The following is a 21847-nucleotide window of genomic DNA, read 5'->3' as shown; positions in this document are numbered from 1 at the left end:
TTTCTTAAATAATTATGTTTTTTATTAATTAAAAAAAAAAAACATTGTTTACTTAAGAAAATTAAAGTAAAATAAATTTTACAAAACGTAATGTAAAAGTGAAATTATAATTCCAAATAATTATAATACATTTTCGAATTACTTAACAATCAAATTGCCCCCCTGTGGGGCGTGAGCTCCACGTTGGGAACACTACATAGATGACAAATACTCTAATTATGGTACCAAACGAAATTCAACATTAATAAAAAAAAGGTTTATGTAGAAATTGTTACGTCAAGTACCTAGAATGATTACCATTCAAACGGCAGAGACTAGCTGCCCCAATTCAGGGAATCCTAGTGTGGGGGCTAGGGTACTCTCCATAAACTTTTTAATTAAGTATTTGTAATAAAGATTTTTCTTTATAAAAACGAAAAATGTCACATCAGCCCTGGTACACTAATATTTATTGAAGTTATTTGGCGCGTTAGGGAAAAATAATGAGAGTAAATTTTTACGACACAAAAAACCGACAACCCTGAAGTTAGCTATAGTGAACATTTTAGTTTTTTGAAGTTATACTTCTTTTGGCGTGTTAGGGAAAAATTATCAGAATAATTTTTTTCTATTGTTAGTGTCGTTTTCTCTACAAACTATTCTACAATAAGGAAAGATAAACTTTTTGAAAATATTTTTATCTTGTTACGCCAAAGAAGTATAACTTCTAACACGTGTACATAAGTACACACACATTTTTTTTGTTTTTTTTTTTGTATTAATAGTTAGTAAGCTCATACCAGGTATTACAGTTGTCTGCCCTCTTATCCCCAGGGAAGTACTGCCGATTGCGATATTCACATGGCTGGATGAGGAAGCCAGGGTCTGGTTGGATGCCCAGGCAGACCTCTTCATAGTCTGGACAGCAGTCATCATGGGCGCGTGTTCGGTTGCAGAATTCATCGCAGTAGCATAGAGTATCTGATAGGAATAAATAAAATTAATTAACTTTAATTTTGTTCCCTATGAAGTGGAGACTCTTGGGCCGTGGAGTTCAAGTGCATAGGTGCTAATTAAAGATATATGTTGGAGCCTGGTAGATAGTACCGGTGAACCCAGAACTGGTGCTTTCCTCGCTCAACAAATAAATTTTAAATTATTATTAATTCAGTAGAAGATATTTTAAAAAATCCAGGGTATTGCTAGTCATGCCAAAGACAGTTTCTTTAAGTTGTTAATGATTTTAAAAGTGAATATAAATTAAATAAATAAAACATACTTCTTAGCTGTAAGTAGTGTCATTCAAATATTTAATTGTAACCAAAAAATACACACAAAATCCCACGCATTTTAAACGGCCTGCCCTAGTTCCGAACGGCTTAATTTTTTTTTAATTTGAGAAATAAATATCGCCTATTACAAATTAATGATGAATTGTTATAAAATAACAAATATTTAAATCACACAGTTGAGTTTTACATGCTATTTTTTTTATCTCTATATATATAATTCTCGTATCACAATGTTCGTTCCCATACTCCTCCGAAACGGCTTGACCGATTCATATGAATTTTTTTTTATGCGTATTCAGTAAATCTGAGAATCGACTACTGTCTATATTTCAACTCCCTAAGTGATAAGGGGTGTCCACGCCAAAAAAAATTTTTTTTTCTTTTAGACAGTTTTTTTGGTTTTTTGTATCTAACAACATAGAAAAATACATAAAACCCTTAATTTTCACCTCTCTACGATCAACCCCTATTTTTAATAGTTATTTTTATTGAAATAAAAATGTTTTTCCTAGAAATAATATTCATGGCCAAATAACGTTTACCGGGTCAGCTAGTTTTTTTATAGTATACTAGCAGACCGGCCAAGCGTTGCCGTGGCTAAGGTTTTTGTTATATTACATAGTAGCATACTATTCAAGGGAAACGGTAGGAGAACACCAGTCATGGGGACCACCATGCTTTTTTGGTGGTTATGCCATTAAATTGTAGCTTATGTGAATCGTTGGTACTTTCAACACAGCGCCATCTGTTAGAATTGTGACTATCAAATACTAAACAAATATTTTGCAATAAAATAATATTGCGGGTATAAATTGAGATGTAAGCTATCCTATCTTTTAAGTTGGATCAAACTACACACGGTGTGCAAATTTTATTGATATCGGTTCGGTAGTTTAGGAGTCCATCGCGGACAAACAACGTGACACGTAATTTATATATATTAAGATATATACTATACACATACCAAGTATTTTATGTGAACAGTCATCCTTTCGATCTGTGCAGCACTGGTTGTTCGTCGACAGACCGCAGTACGGTCCCGGTGGTAAGTCAGGGCGGTGGTAAGCTGATACCACAGCTAGGGCTGCGCTGAATAATACTATGTGTAATCTGAAAAGATATATTCATATAAAAATCTATGATTTCACAAATGTGGAAAAAACCGGGGGCTTTTGCTGTCCTTAAGATTTAAAAAAATCCAGTATAGCATGATGCTTTTTCTATTTAATGTATTTATTATGTTCTACAGGCTTTCCTATCGTAACTGAGATTGGTAAATCATTATGGATGACCGTAAATGTATCACTTTTAATACAAGTAAATAATAATTAATACTTTATTAACATTTAATCCCACTGCTTTATATCTTGGGAAAGTAAGACCATAAGTTTGACGAAAATTATAAATAACGCGTATGATAATACGTACGTTTTAAAATCTACTTAAACAAGTTACAACTACCCCAAAATCGACAAGCAGGAGATCCGTGGTCTCTGACTACCCCTTCGGGAAAAAAGGCGTTATAATATAAATAAACTACCTGATACGGCAAACGTTGTTTTGCCATGTATATTATTTCTAGGAAACATTTTTTTAGTTCAATAAAAATAACTATCTACTATAATAAAAAATAGGGGTTGATCGTAGAGGGGTAGAAATTAAGGGTTGTATGTATTTTTGTATGTTGTATCATAAAAAACCAAAAAAATATTTTTTTGGGGCGGATACTGGACACCCTAGGGGTTTGAAAAATAGATAGTAGCCGACTTACTGAATATGAATATAAAATTTCGTAAGAATCGGGCGAGCCGTTTCGGGGGAGTATGGGAACGAACATTGTGACACGAGAATTTTATATATTAGATTTAGAGATTTAGAGGGGTAAGAATGCAAAGCAAAAGAAGAGGTATGTTTGATTTTGATTTTTATAAAAATTTAATCAGGAAGGTTACTCTTCCTCAAGGATTCTTGACTCACCTACCACCCAAATATCGAGATGTATATGTCACCGTAAAATTGTAAAAACCGTTAGATTGTAATCTATCTCGCGAGATTGTAAACTGTCGAAAGATTGTGAACCTCAACGAACTGCTTACAAATTAACGTATTATTATTCGGTAGTTATATGAAATTGTTGGGAAGTAAAATTAATCTGTAATTGACCAAAGAAGTTTAATACAATCTACCGAATAATAATACGTTAAATTGTAAGCAGTATGCTGAGGTTCACAATCTTTCGACAGTTTATAATCTCGCGAGATAGATTACAATCTAACGGTGTTTACAATTTTACGTTAACATATATATGTCAAAGAGAAATACTTCAATAGCGCGTTTCAGGGTATGACGTCATCGTTTTCATTGTAGCGACATGTGGAGGAAAGTTGGTACAGGGTACTTATGTATTTAGTCTTAATTATGCAGCTACAAGTGTGTCTCAAAGATTTGTGTCACACAAAATAACCTTTTGTATTACAAATAGTTATAAAATCGTTAAAGTTTTCGCAGGTTTTTGCAATAAAATAGTCATTAAATTTGCACGTTTGTTTTCTTAAAACACACGATAAGGTTAATTCAAATGATTTATGTCGTCGTAAACGTTTCAAAGAATAATAGTTTTAGACCAAAATTCAATAGATATAAATGTTTTTGAGTTTACCATTATTTTAATTCTTAGGTCACAGGGTCGAACCCGGCTGTGAACAAAGAGAGCCTTAGACCCAAAGAGTCAACGACGTGTCCGGCACAGAAGGTTGATCGCCTACTGGCCTATTAGAACAAAAATGATCATGAAACAGATAACGATATCTGAGGTCAAGACCAAGGGACTGACACCATCATCGTACTGATCATACATCTGTATAATCAGTAAGATGACGTCATACCCTGAAACGCCGCTTTCGAAGTAATTCCCGTTGGGAAAATTTACATCTCGATATTTGGGTCAGTCAGTGGTCCAGGATCCACCCTATATGTTAGAGGAACTGCATCTACACCGATCTCGTCAGAGAGATGTGAATACGCAGTATGCGTTCTGTCCCGCTCTTACGCTTATTGGCCACATCTATATTACGTCATCGTGTGTTAGGTTTTTAATTTCGTTACGGAATTTCTTTATTCGGTCGCCGCGCTCAAAGCCCGCGATAAAATGTATACACTAGCTTAATAATGTAAGCGTTTATATACGAAAAACTAAATTGTTATTATAAATTTTAGGGGGTCCCCTTTTTGATTATATTGTTTCATATTGATTTTATCTATAACAATGATATAATGATAGATAATACAAAAAAAGTAAGTGCCATATCTGCAATTCTCGACAATCTATAGTACAACGACCTGTTTTCCTTCAATCGTAAAGATAAGATTGTAAATCGATAACTATAATTAAAAAAAAATTAAACAGACATAATAAAAGCCCAAAAATTAATTGATTATTAAAAATGTCCCAGTTTGGATTCTGGTTTGATTACAATGTAGGTATATTGTTATATTACATTAAGGGTCTGTTTCACAATGTATGGATAAGTTCTACATAAGTTCCAAATAAGCTATTTATTACTTATTGGTAGGATAAACACTATTGTTGCGTTTCACGACTGTCAGATAGCGCTATTCGTCACATAAAGTCCATCATAAGTTATGAGTCCGATGAATGTCAAATAGCACAATTTATCTTCCAAATAATTTATGTGTTGCATAGCTATTTGGTACTTTATCCAGACATTGTGAAACAGGCCCTTAATATCTAATATATAAAATTCTCGTGTCGCGGTGTTTGTGGTTAAACTCCTCCGAAACGGCTCGACCGATTCTCATGAAATTTTGTGTGCATATTGGGTATGTCTGAGAATCGGACATCTATTTTTCATCCCCCTAAATTTTTTTTTTTTATTTTTAGATATTTTTTTCTGTTTTTATTTTTTTATGATACAGCATTAAAAAATACACACAACCCCTAACTTTCACCCCTCTACGATCAACCCCTATTTTTTTATTATAAATGATATACATGGCAAAACGACGTTTGCCCGGTCAGCTAGTATAATATAAAACAGAATAAAACGTGGACTTTAAAGTCAACTATCTGGTAAGGACCAAGGGGAAGAAGATGAGGGAGCATTAAAAAAGGTGGATAAAAGAGGAAGCGAATGGAGAAAGAAAGCCATGGACAGAGGCAGTCGGAAAAGGCTGGAGGAGGCCGTTACCCGTGAAGGGGTTTCAATCAACGGTACTGGAGAAAGGATATTAGGATAATGAGAAAAAAAGTATATTACAAATCTAAGCTGTAAATTCTACTTTTATAATGATTGGAAATTAAACGGGATTTTATTATTCTTCAAATAAAGACTAAAAAATAAACATTAACACACTGAAGAATAACAAAAGTAAATATAACAAAAAAGGCGTCACGCTCGCTGTGGACACTGGCAAGACCAGAGCGCATAGAGTGGAAAATAATAATGCAGATTGTTTATTATTTACGCCATTTTTTTTAAATAACATAAAATCAGTGGCGCTACAACCTTTTTAGGCCTGGGCCTCAGATTTTTGTGTCATGAACATTTGTTAATCTAATAGGCAAGTAGGTGATCAGCCTCCTGTGCCTGACTTGTGTCGACTTGTAGAGTCTAAGGCTTCCGCACGATGTTTTCTTCGCTGTTCGAGTCGATAGAAATTCGAGAGAAATAAAGTGCATGGGATCAAACCTGTGACCTTAGGAATGAGAGTCGCTCGTTGAAGCCACTAGGCCAACACTGCTATATTTAAATAATATAGTAAATTATTTAAATAGCTCTTGCCCAGACTAAATGTTTACTGATAAGAGGAAAATTTTGTTTGTAGACGTTATCTCTACTTAATCGATTTTTGACGCTATTATCACCAGGAACGCATTTATCATAAATAAATAAAAAATAACTTCAATTTTTAAATTCAGAGTCATAGTAGTGACTCTGAAATGCGCTAACGAAGTTATTCCGACCGATAAGGATATATACAATTATACAACTTCTCTTCTTAGCCACTTAAAGAAGAGAAGGGGCCTTCAGTGGCTAGACTGGTCAAGGTTCCTTTAAGTTGAAGGAACTGTTCACGATGCCAAAGCCAAACCCAAGCCAAGCTTACAATTGAACGTATAATTTTTTAAGTTATACTTTTTTTGGCACGTTAGGGAAAAATTACGAGAGTAAATTTTTACGATGCGCGCGCTCACCGTCACAAAAAACCGACACCCGCACACCGTCACAAAAAACTGACACCGTGAAGTTAGCATAGTCAACATTTTAAAATATAAAATGTCAATTTCTTTAATTATGTATAAATATTTTTTTGTGATATTTAAATAAACTTTATATTACTAGATAATGCGATATAAAAAATTAAATGTATTTAATAGATTTTTTGTATTCTTAGTGCCGTTTTGAAAGAAATTAAACAGATTTTTATCTTATTAAGCACACGTGTTTTTTTTCTCTTTTTGGTTAATTTGTTTGTAATAATAAACAAGTAATCTATTTCTGTTTATTTATTTTATTTACAAAAGCTTGCCAACGCTCGGCGCTGATATACAGGTATCAGAAAAATAAAATACAATTTTAATGTGACAAGCACTTATTATATAGGCAAACATAACACGAAAAGAAAAAAAATCGACTATTAAATTAATAACTAAAAGAAAATTGATCTCAATCAGAATGCTCAATCTGGATATCGGTGAGTTTGGACCATGGCGCATTATTCTGAGAAAGAAATGCGTTGATGGGGTACCTAGATGGTACACGAAATTTAAATTTAGTTAAAATGGGGCAATCAATTTCTTAAATATCTTAAACGCACGCAATTTTCTACGATTCCTTAATGAAGAAATGAAGATGTGTGAATCTGTTTATAGGTCATATTGTGCTATTTATTTTCAGAAATCAGTTCTATAAATAGCGAAAAAATAATTGGCACCTACACGTGGTACGATTCGCACGCCATATATCTATTTGATTAGTGTCGGCGAATTATTTTTTTATTTGAAACATATGCGGAATGAGTCCAAGGATAAAAGGGTAGACAATATTTATAAATTGACAAACGTGATACCTAGATCTTTTTTTTAATCTAATTTTTTTGTTTACTTCAAACAAAACAATTAAATTTTTTCTGTACAAACATTACCTGTCCACATCGTATCCCTAACTTTCGTAATAACTACTAACTGACGTGAGAGTGATTTTAAATTAGTTTGTTAGTTTAGTTTGTTTTTTGTTACTGTTTAGTTTTTTATTTCATAATAACTATATGCAATATGTATTTTGCACTTCTTGCCTCCTTATCTAATTTAATACATTTTTTTTCTTTTTTCACAGTGGTTGCCTGGAACAGATCGCTAGAAAGCGATAAGGCCGCCAGTTGCCTTTATTTTCATTTAATTATGTTCGGCGAATTATTTTTTTATTTGAAACATATGCGGAATGAGTCCAAGGATAAAAGGGTAGACAATATTTATAAATTGACAAACGTGATACCTAGATCTTTTTTTTAATCTAATTTTTTTGTTTACTTCAAACAAAACAATTAAATTTTTTCTGTACAAACATTACCTGTCCACATCGTATCCCTAACTTTCGTAATAACTACTAACTGACGTGAGAGTGATTTTAAATTAGTTTGTTAGTTTAGTTTGTTTTTTGTTACTGTTTAGTTTTTTATTTCATAATAACTATATGCAATATGTATTTTGCACTTCTTGCCTCCTTATCTAATTTAATACATTTTTTTTCTTTTTTCACAGTGGTTGCCTGGAACAGATCGCTAGAAAGCGATAAGGCCGCCAGTTGCCTTTATTTTCATTTAATTATGTTCAATTTTTATATTGCAATGCACTGTTAATAAATAAATAAATTCTGCCTACGTGCAAGTGTTCATCATGAAGTGTGATAAATTTTTGGACATTCATTAGAAGCCTGCAAGCATGGGGTGATTTACCTTGCTGTTGAACACTTTATTCCAGAAGGGTAGAAGTAATTTAGCCAGACCTTAAGAAGGGATTCCCTTAGTCACATGAAAAACATGATTAATTCAAAAAAAATCATGTTTTTTTTCAACTACTCTTTAAGTAATTCTTTGTAATAAAAATAATTCAGTGGCGCTACAACCTTTTTAGGTCTAGGTTTCAGTTTCTTCATTTTTTAAGCTAGTAGGCAAGTAGGTGATCAGAGTCCTGCGCCAGGCACACGGCGTCGTTTTTTTGAGTCTAAGGCAAGCCGGTTTCCTCACGATGTTTTCCTTCACCGTTCGAGCGAATGTTAACAAATAAAAACTCAATTGATTCACAGCCGGGGATCGAACCCATGATCTCAGGGATGTGAGTCGCACCCTAAAGCCTCTAGGCCAACAATGCTACATATAGATAACATACAAATAAATAAGCAAAATTAATATATAGATCCCTTTTGTCAACGAAACTTGTTAGTTTAAAGTACCAAACAGTAAACTTCTGACCGGTGAAACATAAAAGTTAAGCCGCTTAACTATGTGGCATTGCCAACTCTGACATTCGCATTAATCATTCAAATACTAAACGTCAAGTGTCAAAATTTATAACCGTATTCAAATTTCGAACATGATATTTTGAATGGAAAATAAATCTCCAAAAGTCGTTTTGTGGATTTTCGTTGATGTCGAGTTTTACCTGAATAAATAACGACAATAACACTTTGTTGCTTGTTTTTTATTCTATTAATAGGCATTGCATATTATTGTTGCAGAAAGATTACGACCTTTCTGATAAGGAATGCAAATATATCTGACGGGTGGATAATCTATACCATCATTCATAGATAAGCCCGGTTATATAACCTAACAAAGACTTTAAAATAAAGCTATAAAAAAGTCTGGGCCTCAGATTTCTTCATGATCATTTGTCTAATTGGCAAGTAGGTGATCGGCCTCCTGTGACAGACACACGCCGTCGTCTTTTTAGATTTAAGGCAAGCCGGTTGCCTCACGATGGTTTGGAGCGGTGAATCAAGCTGATGTTAAATGAGCACATATAAAGAAATAGCTATACAGTATACAACCGAGGATCGAACCTACGACCTCGGGGAGCGTCGTCAAAAATACAGCTATAGACTAGACGAAAGCCCACGCCCACAGGGGTCATTCTATTGTTTATTATTAAAAAAATATTAAATATATTTGGAATTTGAATTTCTAAGGTGGGTTATGGCACAAAAAAACGTTGGGAATCACTGGTCTATACTTTAGTAAACGTAGCTAACGTTAGAGGCGATACTAATACCTACTTATTAAGGCAAGAGAGTAAATTCAAGTCTTAAAACCAAATTCGAAGGCCTGTGTCACATGACATCTTCTTGCCGCACAGATTATTATGAAAGAGATATAATAATCTGTGGCCTAGACAATAGCCTCACTGGTTATGGTTTCTTGTATAAATGTCGTGGATTACAGGTCCGTCTATACAGACGATGTCGTGAGCTTATTCACCCGGAATTTTGGTAATCTTGTACACAATTTACTTATCTGTATTCATACTGTTATACGGTAACCGTTAGAATTGTTACAAAAAAGCGGATCAGAATTTTAAATGAGTTCAACGAATCTTACATGTTTTTACAAATGAAATTTTGAAGATAACAAAAATCTTTTATTTTTTTCGCTTTATTTGGGTAGATGACAATTTCTACAGTACATTTAATATTTTACGCGCCAAACACGACAAGTTTTTTTTAGAGGGCGGACAAGGTTTTTGGCCCTATTCATAATAGGACATGAGATGTTCATGACTACCAGTATTATAGATCTAATTTACCACGGATCCACGGATCCACGGATGCGAATTTCAACTTTCAATTCATTTGTTAAGGTTTTTTAATGTCTACGATAATTATCATGAGACAATCGGCATCAATTATATTCATGAGCGAAAAATCGCTAATTCCTTCAAGAAAAGAGCGTATCCATTTTTAAAAAGCCGGCAACGCACTCGCGAGCCCTCTGGCATTGAGAGTGTATGGACACGGCGGACACATGTGAGCCTCATGCCTGTTAGCCCCTGTTCTTTAAAAAATATCTCCTTTATGTCAAAATCGATTTGGATTTGAGGTAGAGTCATATTTTAAAGGATAGACCCAAAACACAGAACCACAGAACACAGAATTTAAATAACGATATAATAGACACACAAATAGGCCTTGTATTTATATATGTTTGATCTAGATGAAAGAACACATATATGCGTCTACTGGACAATTTTTTGTTTTTTATTTTACGCTCTACTTGTTTTATTCAAACCAACAATTCATTGAGCCATTGAGGAATGTAGGTATTTTTATTTTTCGAATTTTATGTTAACTGCGTTGAGACAAAGAAACCGGATACTCTTGTTGTACAAGGAGGTTACACTTGTATAAATATTGTCAAATTCGAAACGCTCAAACAATACGTTATTTGGTTCGTTCCCAATTTTGTAATTAGCTTTTATTTAATTTACAGAACCTACTAATTTTAAGGTTTTCGCAGCGGCCGCGGCGGTCGCGCTCAAATCAGTCGTGAAGCAGTCATTTTACCATTTGGCATTCTGATAAGGAGGGAGCTTGTAGTTCATTGTTTATTAGAATGCCAAATCTAAGAGTGATTTACAGAATCGTAAGGCTGTAATTTTTTTCAGATTGTTTGCAAAAAAAATATTATAAATATAATCTACGAAAATTATTTTGTGAACAAATTTCCTGAAAACTTTCAAGAAATAGATCGCAACAACCATACATAGTGTTAGATTAGATTGTACTACCAAATAAACATAAAAGTTAATTCGACAGTTTAATAATAAAAAATAAAAATTATTACGTTCTAGATTCTAAAATTACCGTCGTAATGTGCGATTACTGTGTCGTCCGTAATTATGTTTAAATAGTGAAATGAAATTGACTAACCTTTATGAGCTCAGGAGCAAGCGAATTATTTTATAACCATTCGAATGTCTAGTAATCAACATTAATATATTAAAATAAATTAGACCAGATATATAATTAAAAAATTTTAACAAAGTAAGAAACCTTGTGTCTTGGTCCTTCGAGACAGAGTTTCTAAATCAGGCAGTATTTCTTCACTGAAAGTCGAGCTGTCCAGTAAAAACTTTAGCTTGGGGGACTAAGTAAGATGTTCAGGAACGAGACTTGGCATTAAATATGACATATTTTGACATACAATAGTCATAGTTTCCCTCTGTATTAAGTATCCTTACTTGACCTAGAAGTCTCAACTTAATAAAATCATTGGACTCTTCAATTTTGTAGCCAAGTTTTTATGATCATTTTAATATTTATTTACTTATGACGAATATCAAATACAAGGTATTAAGTGTTGGTCACCGAAGTGGGCGTTGGTGCGTGGGTGGTGCTGAAAATGTGGTGAAATAAGACATAGATCTCACTGTCATTACCAGCCGATTTAAGACAAAGACATTTAAGTAATATATAATTTAACAAATATATTAATTATCAAGTTTATATGTGCAAACGGGCAGAAGGCTCATCCGATCTTATGTGATATCGGCCATGGAGACTTTCTATGCCAGAGGGCTCGCGTGCGTTACCGGCATGTTAAGAATTGAACCTCTTTTTTTTGAAGGACTCTAGTCGAATTTAGTCGGACTTTAGTCGAATTGGTTCGGAAATATTTCAGTGGGCAGCTGGTTCCACATAGTTGTGGAGTGCGACAGAAACTGCCCTAAAACGTTCAGTTGTAATAGCTATTGCGATACAGACTTCGTTGTTAAGTTTTAACACCTATCAATGTAGTTCATAATAGATATATCATACCATATCCAGTGATGCTAGAACCTTTTAGGTCTGGACTTCAAATTTCTGTATCTGTTTGTTTTTCTAATAGGCAAGTAAGGTGATCAGCCTTCTGTGCCTGACACATGTCGACTTTTTACGTCTGAGGCCGGTTTCCTCACTATGTATCCATCACATTTAAAGTGTTAAATGTAAACATAGAAAGTCCATTGATGCAGCTGGGGACCGAACCCTAGAGATGAGAATGACGATGAAGCCACTACACCAACTGCTCATCATAAAGCTATTATCACATAGTAACAATAGTAATTGACTAGGATTCAATCTAATTGTCAACAATTTTTCTTGTCTCTGGTATGGTATCATAAACAAAAAAAAACAAACCTCCATGGTCAAATAAAAGAAACGAAGAAACCTATTCGAATATCGAATAGTCATTTGAATTTTATTCATCCGAAGATGAATGCAGTACAAATAAACGTTTAAAATTCCATAGTTATACGTCATGTGTTGCCATATGGCAATTAAAATTCGCATACCTGTAACGTCACATCGCAAAGGCATTTCAAGGTGATACGCGTGTAAACACTCTTATCAGTGATTCGTCTATGCAAAATTCGATATGTAAATATGACGTCTGATAGAGATCCGATATATACATAATAATAATACTGAACGATAATTTTTTGGAGATAAAAAAACGAGTATGAGAAAGAAAACAACGTCTATGGCGAGAGAACTTTGAGGTATTTGCGACCGCGGTTAATAAATGTACTACCCAGTCAGTTATTAGATCGCCTAACGTTAACCAACATAAAAATTAAATTGAAAAACTACTTTTAAATGCATTTGTCGCGCTTCTAAACAAGACTGCTATGGTTACATTTATACAAACCACAGCGGTTTTCCAATATAACATATCATGATTTAGATTATATTTTTCTGTAAAATAAAAATATACGGAGAACGGACTACCCCATTTATTGTTCAGCAAATATCAAAATAACTACCCAATAATTGCAATACCCTTAAAAGCTATTTTTGGTTAACCTTGGATGTGATTGCTTGGCTCCATAAATTTATGATAATGGAATATTATGTATAAGGAATAAAACATTTTTACTCTCTGTTATAATGTTTTCGTTTCGTTTTTTTTATTATTTTAAAACTCTTTAATTTATAAGGAAGATTTCCTGGTGATTTATGTAGTTTATTTATAAAGTTCAAACAATAATAAAGAAAAAAAAATATGATACTTTCGACTTATTTCGCTTTTTTTCGTCGCGTTACTAAAACAATACAATATTTTACGTGTATTAATATTTTTTTTGCACTAACACTTACACTAGTATTGGCATTTTTTTATAATACAGGGTTCAAACAGGCAGTAGGCTCACATGGTGTTAAGTGATACCACCATGGACACTCAATACCAGATAGTTTGCAAGTGCGTTGCCTTTTAAGAATTGATACGCTCTCTGCTTGACGGACCCTAAGCCGAATTGGTTCTGAAATACTTCAGTGGGCAGCTGGCTTCACAAATAAAGCCTTTTAAATAAAAATAAAAATAAAAAATTATCTCTCTGTATATTGACATATTTTGTTATTTAAAATTTACTATTTATGTAACTGATCTAAATTTTAAATCACCACAAAATTGGCAAGCCACATTTATTTACGATTGTAACATTTAAAACAGCTAACATGTAATAGATATGTCAATTTTATTTTACCGTTAATCCGGCGCCAGACACATTAACACGACTTTGGTCCAGTTTTTAACAAAAAAAAACAAAATAGATACAAAAAGCTCCACAGAATATAAATAGAGTTCAACAAACTTTTCGCATGTCAAAACTTTTTACGTCATTGAAGCGTGACTTATGCTCTATGCAAAAACATAGATAACAAACAAGAAAAATGGCGGTCTGCAAGTCGTTCATAGAGTTAGCATTTTGTGAGATCGTGGAAATTTTAAGCAAACAATTGTACGAGCATTGAACAATGTTGGACTAGTGGCTTCAGCGTGCGCATCTTGTCCTTGAGGTCGAAGTTCGATCCCCGTCTGTGTACCAATGGACTTTCTATGTGCGAATTTAATATTCGCTCAAACGACGAACGAAAACATCGCGAGGAAACCGGCTTGCCATAGACCCAAAAAGTCGACGGCGTGTGTCAGGCACATGAGGCTGTTACTTGCCTATTAGACAAATTATCATGAAACAGATAAATGATTTATTTTAAATATGTGTAGGATATTTTTATTATTGATCTAATGTAATAAACATATTACCCTAATATATAGGAAAATCACAAAGTCTCCATATTATCTGGTTCCTTTTGGACGTAATAATTTCTGGCAAAAACAATTATATAAAAATAAAGATCAAAAGACCTATTAAGATAATTTTAATTATGCAATGAATGCATGAAATAACCTTTTGATATAAACGCGAATGAAAGCACTTGAAGCGTAGAAATATATAAATCGTAATATACCTACATTAAATACTTAACAATCATTAAAGCGAAAAAAAAACAATTAAAAAAAAATTATAAAAATAAAAGAAAAAGATACAATGTGAGCGACTGTGGACATCCAGACCTAGTTCGTAATCAGAATGCTTTGGACATCGGAGAGTTTTGACCAAATTGTTTGAATGTTTAATAAATTATGCTTCAAATATTTTGTTTAAGAATAAGTTTTATTTAAAAAACATTAGATCGTTAATCGTATTCTTTATCAAACCAATAATCTAAAATGTTTGCTTATGTGTAGCACGTCTAAGGTACCACAAACAATAAAACAGACATAAACAAACGGACATAAAAGCCCACTTAAAATATTAAAATCGGTCAAGGGTTCGTTTTTTATTTCAAAACAAAACAATAAATTTCTAACGGCTGATAAAATATAGATTATAACACATCTGTAATTCGGAATGAAGCCAAGGTAATTTGATTGATTTCTGCACTGCAGATTAAAAATTATCGGTCTGTTGTCTGTGGAATGTTCTTCAATAAGAATTAGCCTAGTGGCGAATCGACTCTCATCCATCATGTTTTACTATTATTTATAGTATTGTTCTATTTATACTTCTTCATTTGATAAAAAAAATACAATATCGACTGTGTCACGCACGCTGGCCAATATAAAAATATTAACAAGCAATAGTAGTGAACTCTTTTTTTACTATCTTGGTTAAATGCCTTCAAACTGAAAGTTCTGGTCCATAACTGAAATAGCTTGTATTGTATTTAAAGTTATACGTATTGGGCAATAGCCTATACGACAGGACTCTAATTAACCAATAATTTAGTTGATCTTACGAGCTACAAGCAGTGTTACTACTGAATTGAATAAAAGGTACCACTAAAATACCACTCTTAAAATAAAGAGACAATTTGATCTTCATTTCGGTGTATCTGGGACGAGAATATAAAATTTACATTGTGGTGGTGTGTGGGGTGAGCAACCCAAGTGTTCTGCAAGAACTCGGTTTCTTCTTTTTGGGGATAATATGTGCGGCGGCGATGGTTGTCTGATGCACAGATCTCCGTTAACAAAGACGTTCCGCATACTGCTGTCTCCGACACTATCAACATCTTTATATGTTCGCAGACTGAGTTCACAGTAGCGATATTATGTATCTTATGTAGTTAATATAAATTTTTCGACATTATCGTATAAGCTTAGCAATGTAAGTATAGTGTATGTATTATTGTGAATAAATTTTCATGTGGTTTTGTAAGACAAATGAATATTTTTCTATACATTATCGATTTAAACTTACGATATACATATATATTAACTACATGACGAGATACTATGGAAGAACTGGACGCCCAGGTATTTTTTACTTAAAAGGGTTCCTAATTCACTAATAACATTTTTATTTTATTTATTTTTAATTAACAAAACTATCTAAAAGTCTTTTATAACTCTTTAAAATTTACTTAATTTAGGCTTAGCTTTGAGGCCTTAATTTGTTAATTACTTTCATGTACATAACGATATGAAGTATAATATAGCAATTTACATTCAAAAACGATATTCAAGAACTCTGCCAAGGTGTTCCGTTCTTATGTTAATTGTCATAACTTACGCATCATTACGTCACTGTAAACATAATACATAGTATATAAATTCCATATAGATGAAATTTTAAGATTATAAAACCGCAAAATAACGGTTTTTTAATAAAATAAATAGTACTTAAACCGAAACTAAAAACAAATGTTGTGTCCTTAAAATGTCAGCCATTATCAGGCATTAAATTTCGTTTAGCTTTTAGATAATTATAATCAGTAATTATTGATTAATTTATCTCTATATAAAAAGATCCTCTACAAAAAACAGCAGGTGGTTGGTACATGGCTGAGAGTGGTACAGTGTAGACAGGAATGGCAGGATTTGGAGGAGGCCTTTGCCAAATAAAGGGCACACAGATATTTAAAAATGAGATGATAGCAATATAAATGTTTTAAGTGTAGAAGCATCTCAAATGAAAGACTATTATTAAAAAACGATCCTCTATATGGTTGTTTGTTCTGACTACATCAATGCAGACGAAACTTAACTACATTGGTTAATTTAACTGATAAATTTCACTAAAAATTGTAAAATAATCTTATATACAAAATTCTCGTGTCACAATGTTCGTTCCCATACTCCTCCGAAACAACTCTACTGATTCTTATGAAATTTTTTGTGCATATTCAGTAAGTCTGGGAATCGGACAACATCCATTTTTCATCCCCCTAAATGTTAAGGGTGGTCCTACACCTAAATTTTTATTTTTTTCACAAAACTTTTTTTTATATGATACAGCATACAAAAATACATACAACCCTTAATTTTCACCCCTCTACGATCAACCCCTATTTTTTAGTATAGTAGATAGTTATTTTTATTGAATTAAAAAATGTTTCCTAGAAATAATATACATGGCAAAACGACGTTTGCCGGATCAGCTAGTATTATATAAAATAACTAAGTAGGAAAATATTCAAATGGACTTTAAAAAAATGAAAATAATAGACAAACAGAGTAGTCTTTAAAAAACCCTGTCGACCCAAAAATGCAGCTCATATATATCTCATAGCTTGATAAAAAAAATATTGGTGATACTAACATACAAAATTAAATTATTATTTTTTTTTCAAGTTGAATACCTACAGCTAGATTTTAATTAAAGAAAATCTGATATTTTTATAGAATACAAAAACATTATTAATACTTACTGTTTGTACTTTAAATATACCTGCTTTGATGTGCATTTTAATTTCTTCGTCTACAGTTAAGCAAATTAGTTTATTTGCGTGTACAATACAAGTTTTCCGCACTGAGTATTGACACTATGTAAATTAAATTTAATGAAAGAACTAATTTACATGTAAAATATTAAAATACTCACGTCTTTGCCATGGTGACTCTTCTTTCACTACACCAAAGAAAATAGTTCGAAAATGCAAAAATAACCAACGTCTTAAAAAAACAATATATTATCTATCTCCCCATTTCGATCACACTGGCTGGAAATAATTTATTAATTCGAAAAATTAAATGTCAATCGTCACTTTGCGCGGCAAATTCTCTTGACGTTTGAGCGTCAGTGAAGCGCGCCAGTCGAGTTGATACTGCGCTTGGCGCCAACTAACACCTGATTTAATAATGCGGTGTAAATATACATGTTTTGTATTGAAGATATATGTAACGGCTTAATTTTTGTGCCATGATTCATGTGCTTACGTAGCTTTCATGTTTATTCCGATACAATTCATTGGAACTCGATTGTCAATCAGCATTTGAAGTAGTGAACCATGAAACAGATTAAGTTGTCTATTGAATAGAGTAATTTACCGAAAAATATACACATGTCAGTACGTTCGTACAGTATATGTTTATTCATACATACATATAACTATTAGTTATGACTAAACTTAATAAATCTTAAAAAATCAACTTATTAAAGTAAGTACGTAAATAAAGACTGAAACTTAAGCTTTAGAATTTCTTATTGAAAAACAAAACAATTTCACTTATTTTTGGATATTTTTGTCAGTGTTGAAACATCGAATTAAAATGTACACAAAAGTTTAATTAAGCATCTTTATAGTAAACAACATAAAATTAAATAATCGGTTCAATGATGTTCTTATCTCCTGTCACTTTCCAAAGAATACGTACAATTTTTTTTTCATTGAAGACTATCGCCCTTATAAGATTTTAGTTTAGATGTCCTAGATATCCTAAGTAATAGTTCAGCTGTAATATTATTACCAAAAGAAAAATCCAATGAAACAGGCTTATAATGATCTCACTTCTGAACTATTCTGAAGAAGTTCGGAAGTGTGCAGAGAGTATAATATGGCTCTAACCTTTTATTCAGGAACGAGACTGAGCACGAAGTATGCCAAAATGTTTTGGTTTAAATACAGGAGTCGAACTTTATACTAACTCTTACCTTAGAACCAATATGATGACTCATTGGTCTAGTGGTTAATACCCCTGAATCCATGGGTCCCGGGTTCGATCCCCGGCTGAGACGAACATCGATGTGATGAGCATTTGGTGTTTTGCTTAGGTCTTGGGTGTTTAAATATGTATTTATATGTCTATCTATCTATAATATGTATGTATATATCCGTTGCGTAGTACCCATAACACAAGCTTCACCAGCTTAGCATGGGACTAGGTCAATGGGTGTAAATTGTCTTTAAAAAAATATATATATTATTCTTGTGAAACATGGTGGTTTCATGTGCTTATAACTATTTTATATGTGTCTTTTCCGTCCTTTACTGTAGCTTTTTCAATGACTTTAACCTGGACATTCTACTTCCCGCGAAATATTATTTATGACTTGACAGAAGGCTGATGGTCTACAGAAGAAATATAAAAGAAAGGGTTCATCCTCTATTGTATACAGGAACAGTCTTCTGTATTATATTGGTAAGAAAGCATTAGGAGACTATGCCTTCTATATTTCTATACATACGCGATCATTTAAACTGTATCTTCTATCCTCGAAATATAGTGTTGACCCAGTGGCTTCAGCAAGCGACTCTCATCGCTGAGAACGTAGGTTCGATTCCCAGCTGTACACCTATGGACTGTCTTTCTGTGCGCATTAAACATTCGCTCGGACGGTGAACTCGGAAAACATCGTGAGGAAAACGACATGTCTTAGACCCAAAAAGTCGACGGCGTGTGACAAACACTGGAGGCTGATCACCTACTTGCCTGTTAGATTTAAAAATGATCATGAAACAGATTCAGAAATCTTAGGCCAAGACCTAAAAAGATTGATAAACATAAGGATTATTAAGAAAGGTCCTACATTAGATTCATTGTAGCGCTTAAAAATTAGGCCAGCCGTCTGGTTATAAAATTGGGACTGAGACAACAGGTCAACGAAGTCCATTAAAGACAATTGGTGCTTTTGTTGCACCAACAAGTTATTAATATCTTCAAACAGAACATTTATTCCTTAGGGAATATATGTTTGATTTTACGGGTGAGAAGATTGAAAGGGACAAAACCGTTTGGATTAGTGTACGTGAGTCTAAAAGTGTTTTATTTTTACACTTACCATTTAGCAAATGGTAAGTGTAAAAATAAAACACAAGAACCAAGTGTCTACCACTTAAAAGAGACTGTAAGTAGTGTTATTGGACACTTTATGTTAAATATTAAACTATAATTACTTATTACTCTTAAGTTAGGTTAGGTCGCAATGTTCAATGATCTCAGTGTTGAGACAATGTATAAAAAAAAGGGTGCGTGTACTTATGTATGCGCGTAAGAAGTTATACTTCTTTGGCATTATTAAAAATAGTTTTTGATTGCATGCAAATAATTAATTACAATTAAATAATCAAAGACTGGAAAAGGAGTCATTATAGTCAATAAAATTCAGTTTACATTTGAAAAATTAAATAAATAAATATTTATTATTATTCTCTTACATTAAGTGTAACATACATTGTATTATTATTCGAATGTTGTTTTTAAACTATGTCCAATACCGTAGCATCTTCCGTGGGCAACTTCATACTGATAATTTTGTGTCACGGTGCGCGCGCATCGTAAAATTTCACTCTCATCAATTTTTCATAACGCGCCTAAAGAAGTATAACTTCAAAATGGGGACTGAATGTATGAAAACATAAATGAAAGTGTATAAGCTTATAGTTAAGCTTTACCTAGGAAGCTCAGCTATTTCGCCATCATCAAAAGGCTATGAGGCGGCTACAGGCCCTTGTGTGTCGGAGAATCAGATACGTAAAAATTTATAGCATAAATAACAAAAATACTACAGAGATTTATCGATACGGGATATGCCTATGTCACAAAGGCTCCGCGTGGAACAGAATAGATCTAGTTATTCCACAGATTCAAGTCAAAAAGTATAAAGAATATGAATATTTTTTTATAAATTGTCTGTGCAGTGTGCACAGAAACATAATTTAACATTACGTTCGAGCCTTAATAAGTAATTTAAGTTTAACCTGATTTACTAAAAAGGATATTTAACATAAAGTGTCAACACTATTTACAGTCCCTATTAAGGAGATGACACTCTGTTCTTGTGTACTAAATATGATTAATAATTTAAAAAAATATATATAATAACCTTTTCGTCTACTCAAGACAAGGTTGTAATTTGATATCTAGATACTAACGCGCGCTGCAAGTCGACCCTTCTGTATCCTTGCGGGCTGCAGCCCCCATAAAGGGCTAAATAGACCGCCCCCTTCGGGTGTTGGATGCCCCTCGCAAGGGAGGGTGAAACAAAAACTCAAAGAGATCATGGTCGGCCGTTCGGACCTTATAGGGCACCATTTTTATAATTAACCATAAGTTGAAATCAAGGTATATAATAATTTACCAAAAACATTAAAAGATCTTCCTACTAGAGTTTTTAAAAATCAACGAAAATATGTATTATTCTAATATTTGCGTGAAACATTATAATTAATATTAATTTGATAACTTAATAGTGTGATATTTTATCTTTATATTGATAATAGACTATACGACTCTATGTAAAATTCCTTTTAAGACAAAATTGCACGCCATTATGTGTGGCAGAATATGCGAACGTTAGATTGTACCACCATAACATTTTTGTACCATATTCTTGCAAATAAATTATTATTATTAAATAATTAACTTTTTCTTAATTTGTATAAGATGTTGAGTTTATTACAAAGGATTTGCTTAACCAAGAACTATAATAGAATTTCAAGAATTAAGATAAACAATATACAAGGAAACATGTACAACACAAAACAGATGCGCTCAAATTAATAGTATTATTTGCATTGTACCTATGCGTCATTATAATCCTAAATAGTTATATTTAAATAATCTATATACCTATATACAAAATGAAACCCATTTTCCGTTGTCACGACATAACATAAAAACGGCTTGACCGATTTGTCTGATTCTTTTTTTAATAATATTCCTTGAAGTACGAGGATGGTTCTTACAGAGAAAAATTTAAAAAATTGAGTGAAAAAGTCTAAAAACAACACTTTTCTATATTCCCATACAAAATATTCGTAATAATATTTAAAGGCAATTTGAACTTTAATACCATATCATAAAGTTCAAGTGTTAGTGGAGGGGTTCCGGGAAGGTAAGTTTTTATTTTTTGACATAATGTATTTGTTGTATTATCAACTTTCTTTTTTTTTATCTTACTAGCTAGACCGGTGTCCCGAATAGCAGAATAAGTATTAAAAAAAAATAAA

General features: G+C 32.8%; 1 protein-coding gene across 1 annotated transcript in view; it reads right to left on the bottom strand.

Moving 5' to 3' along the window:
* LOC125059510 (tubulointerstitial nephritis antigen-like) overlaps window positions 1-17744 on the bottom strand; it is a 49990-nt gene extending 32246 nt beyond the window's left edge. The window contains exons 1-3 of the mRNA XM_047663959.1: window positions 17500-17744; window positions 2236-2381; window positions 780-960 (exon numbers count right to left, since the gene is read on the bottom strand). Of these exons, the coding sequence (XP_047519915.1) occupies window positions 780-960; window positions 2236-2381; window positions 17500-17510 (338 nt within the window). The 5' untranslated portion in view covers window positions 17511-17744. The remainder of the gene's footprint in view (window positions 1-779; window positions 961-2235; window positions 2382-17499) is intronic.
* Between the last annotated feature and the right edge of the window lie 4103 nt (window positions 17745-21847).

The sequence above is a fragment of the Pieris napi genome, chromosome 20 (genome assembly GCF_905475465.1).
Source record: "Pieris napi chromosome 20, ilPieNapi1.2, whole genome shotgun sequence".
NCBI lineage: Eukaryota > Metazoa > Arthropoda > Insecta > Lepidoptera > Pieridae > Pieris > Pieris napi.
The sequence above is the reverse complement of the archived record's forward strand: the minus strand, read 5'-3'. Positions and strand labels throughout refer to the sequence as shown.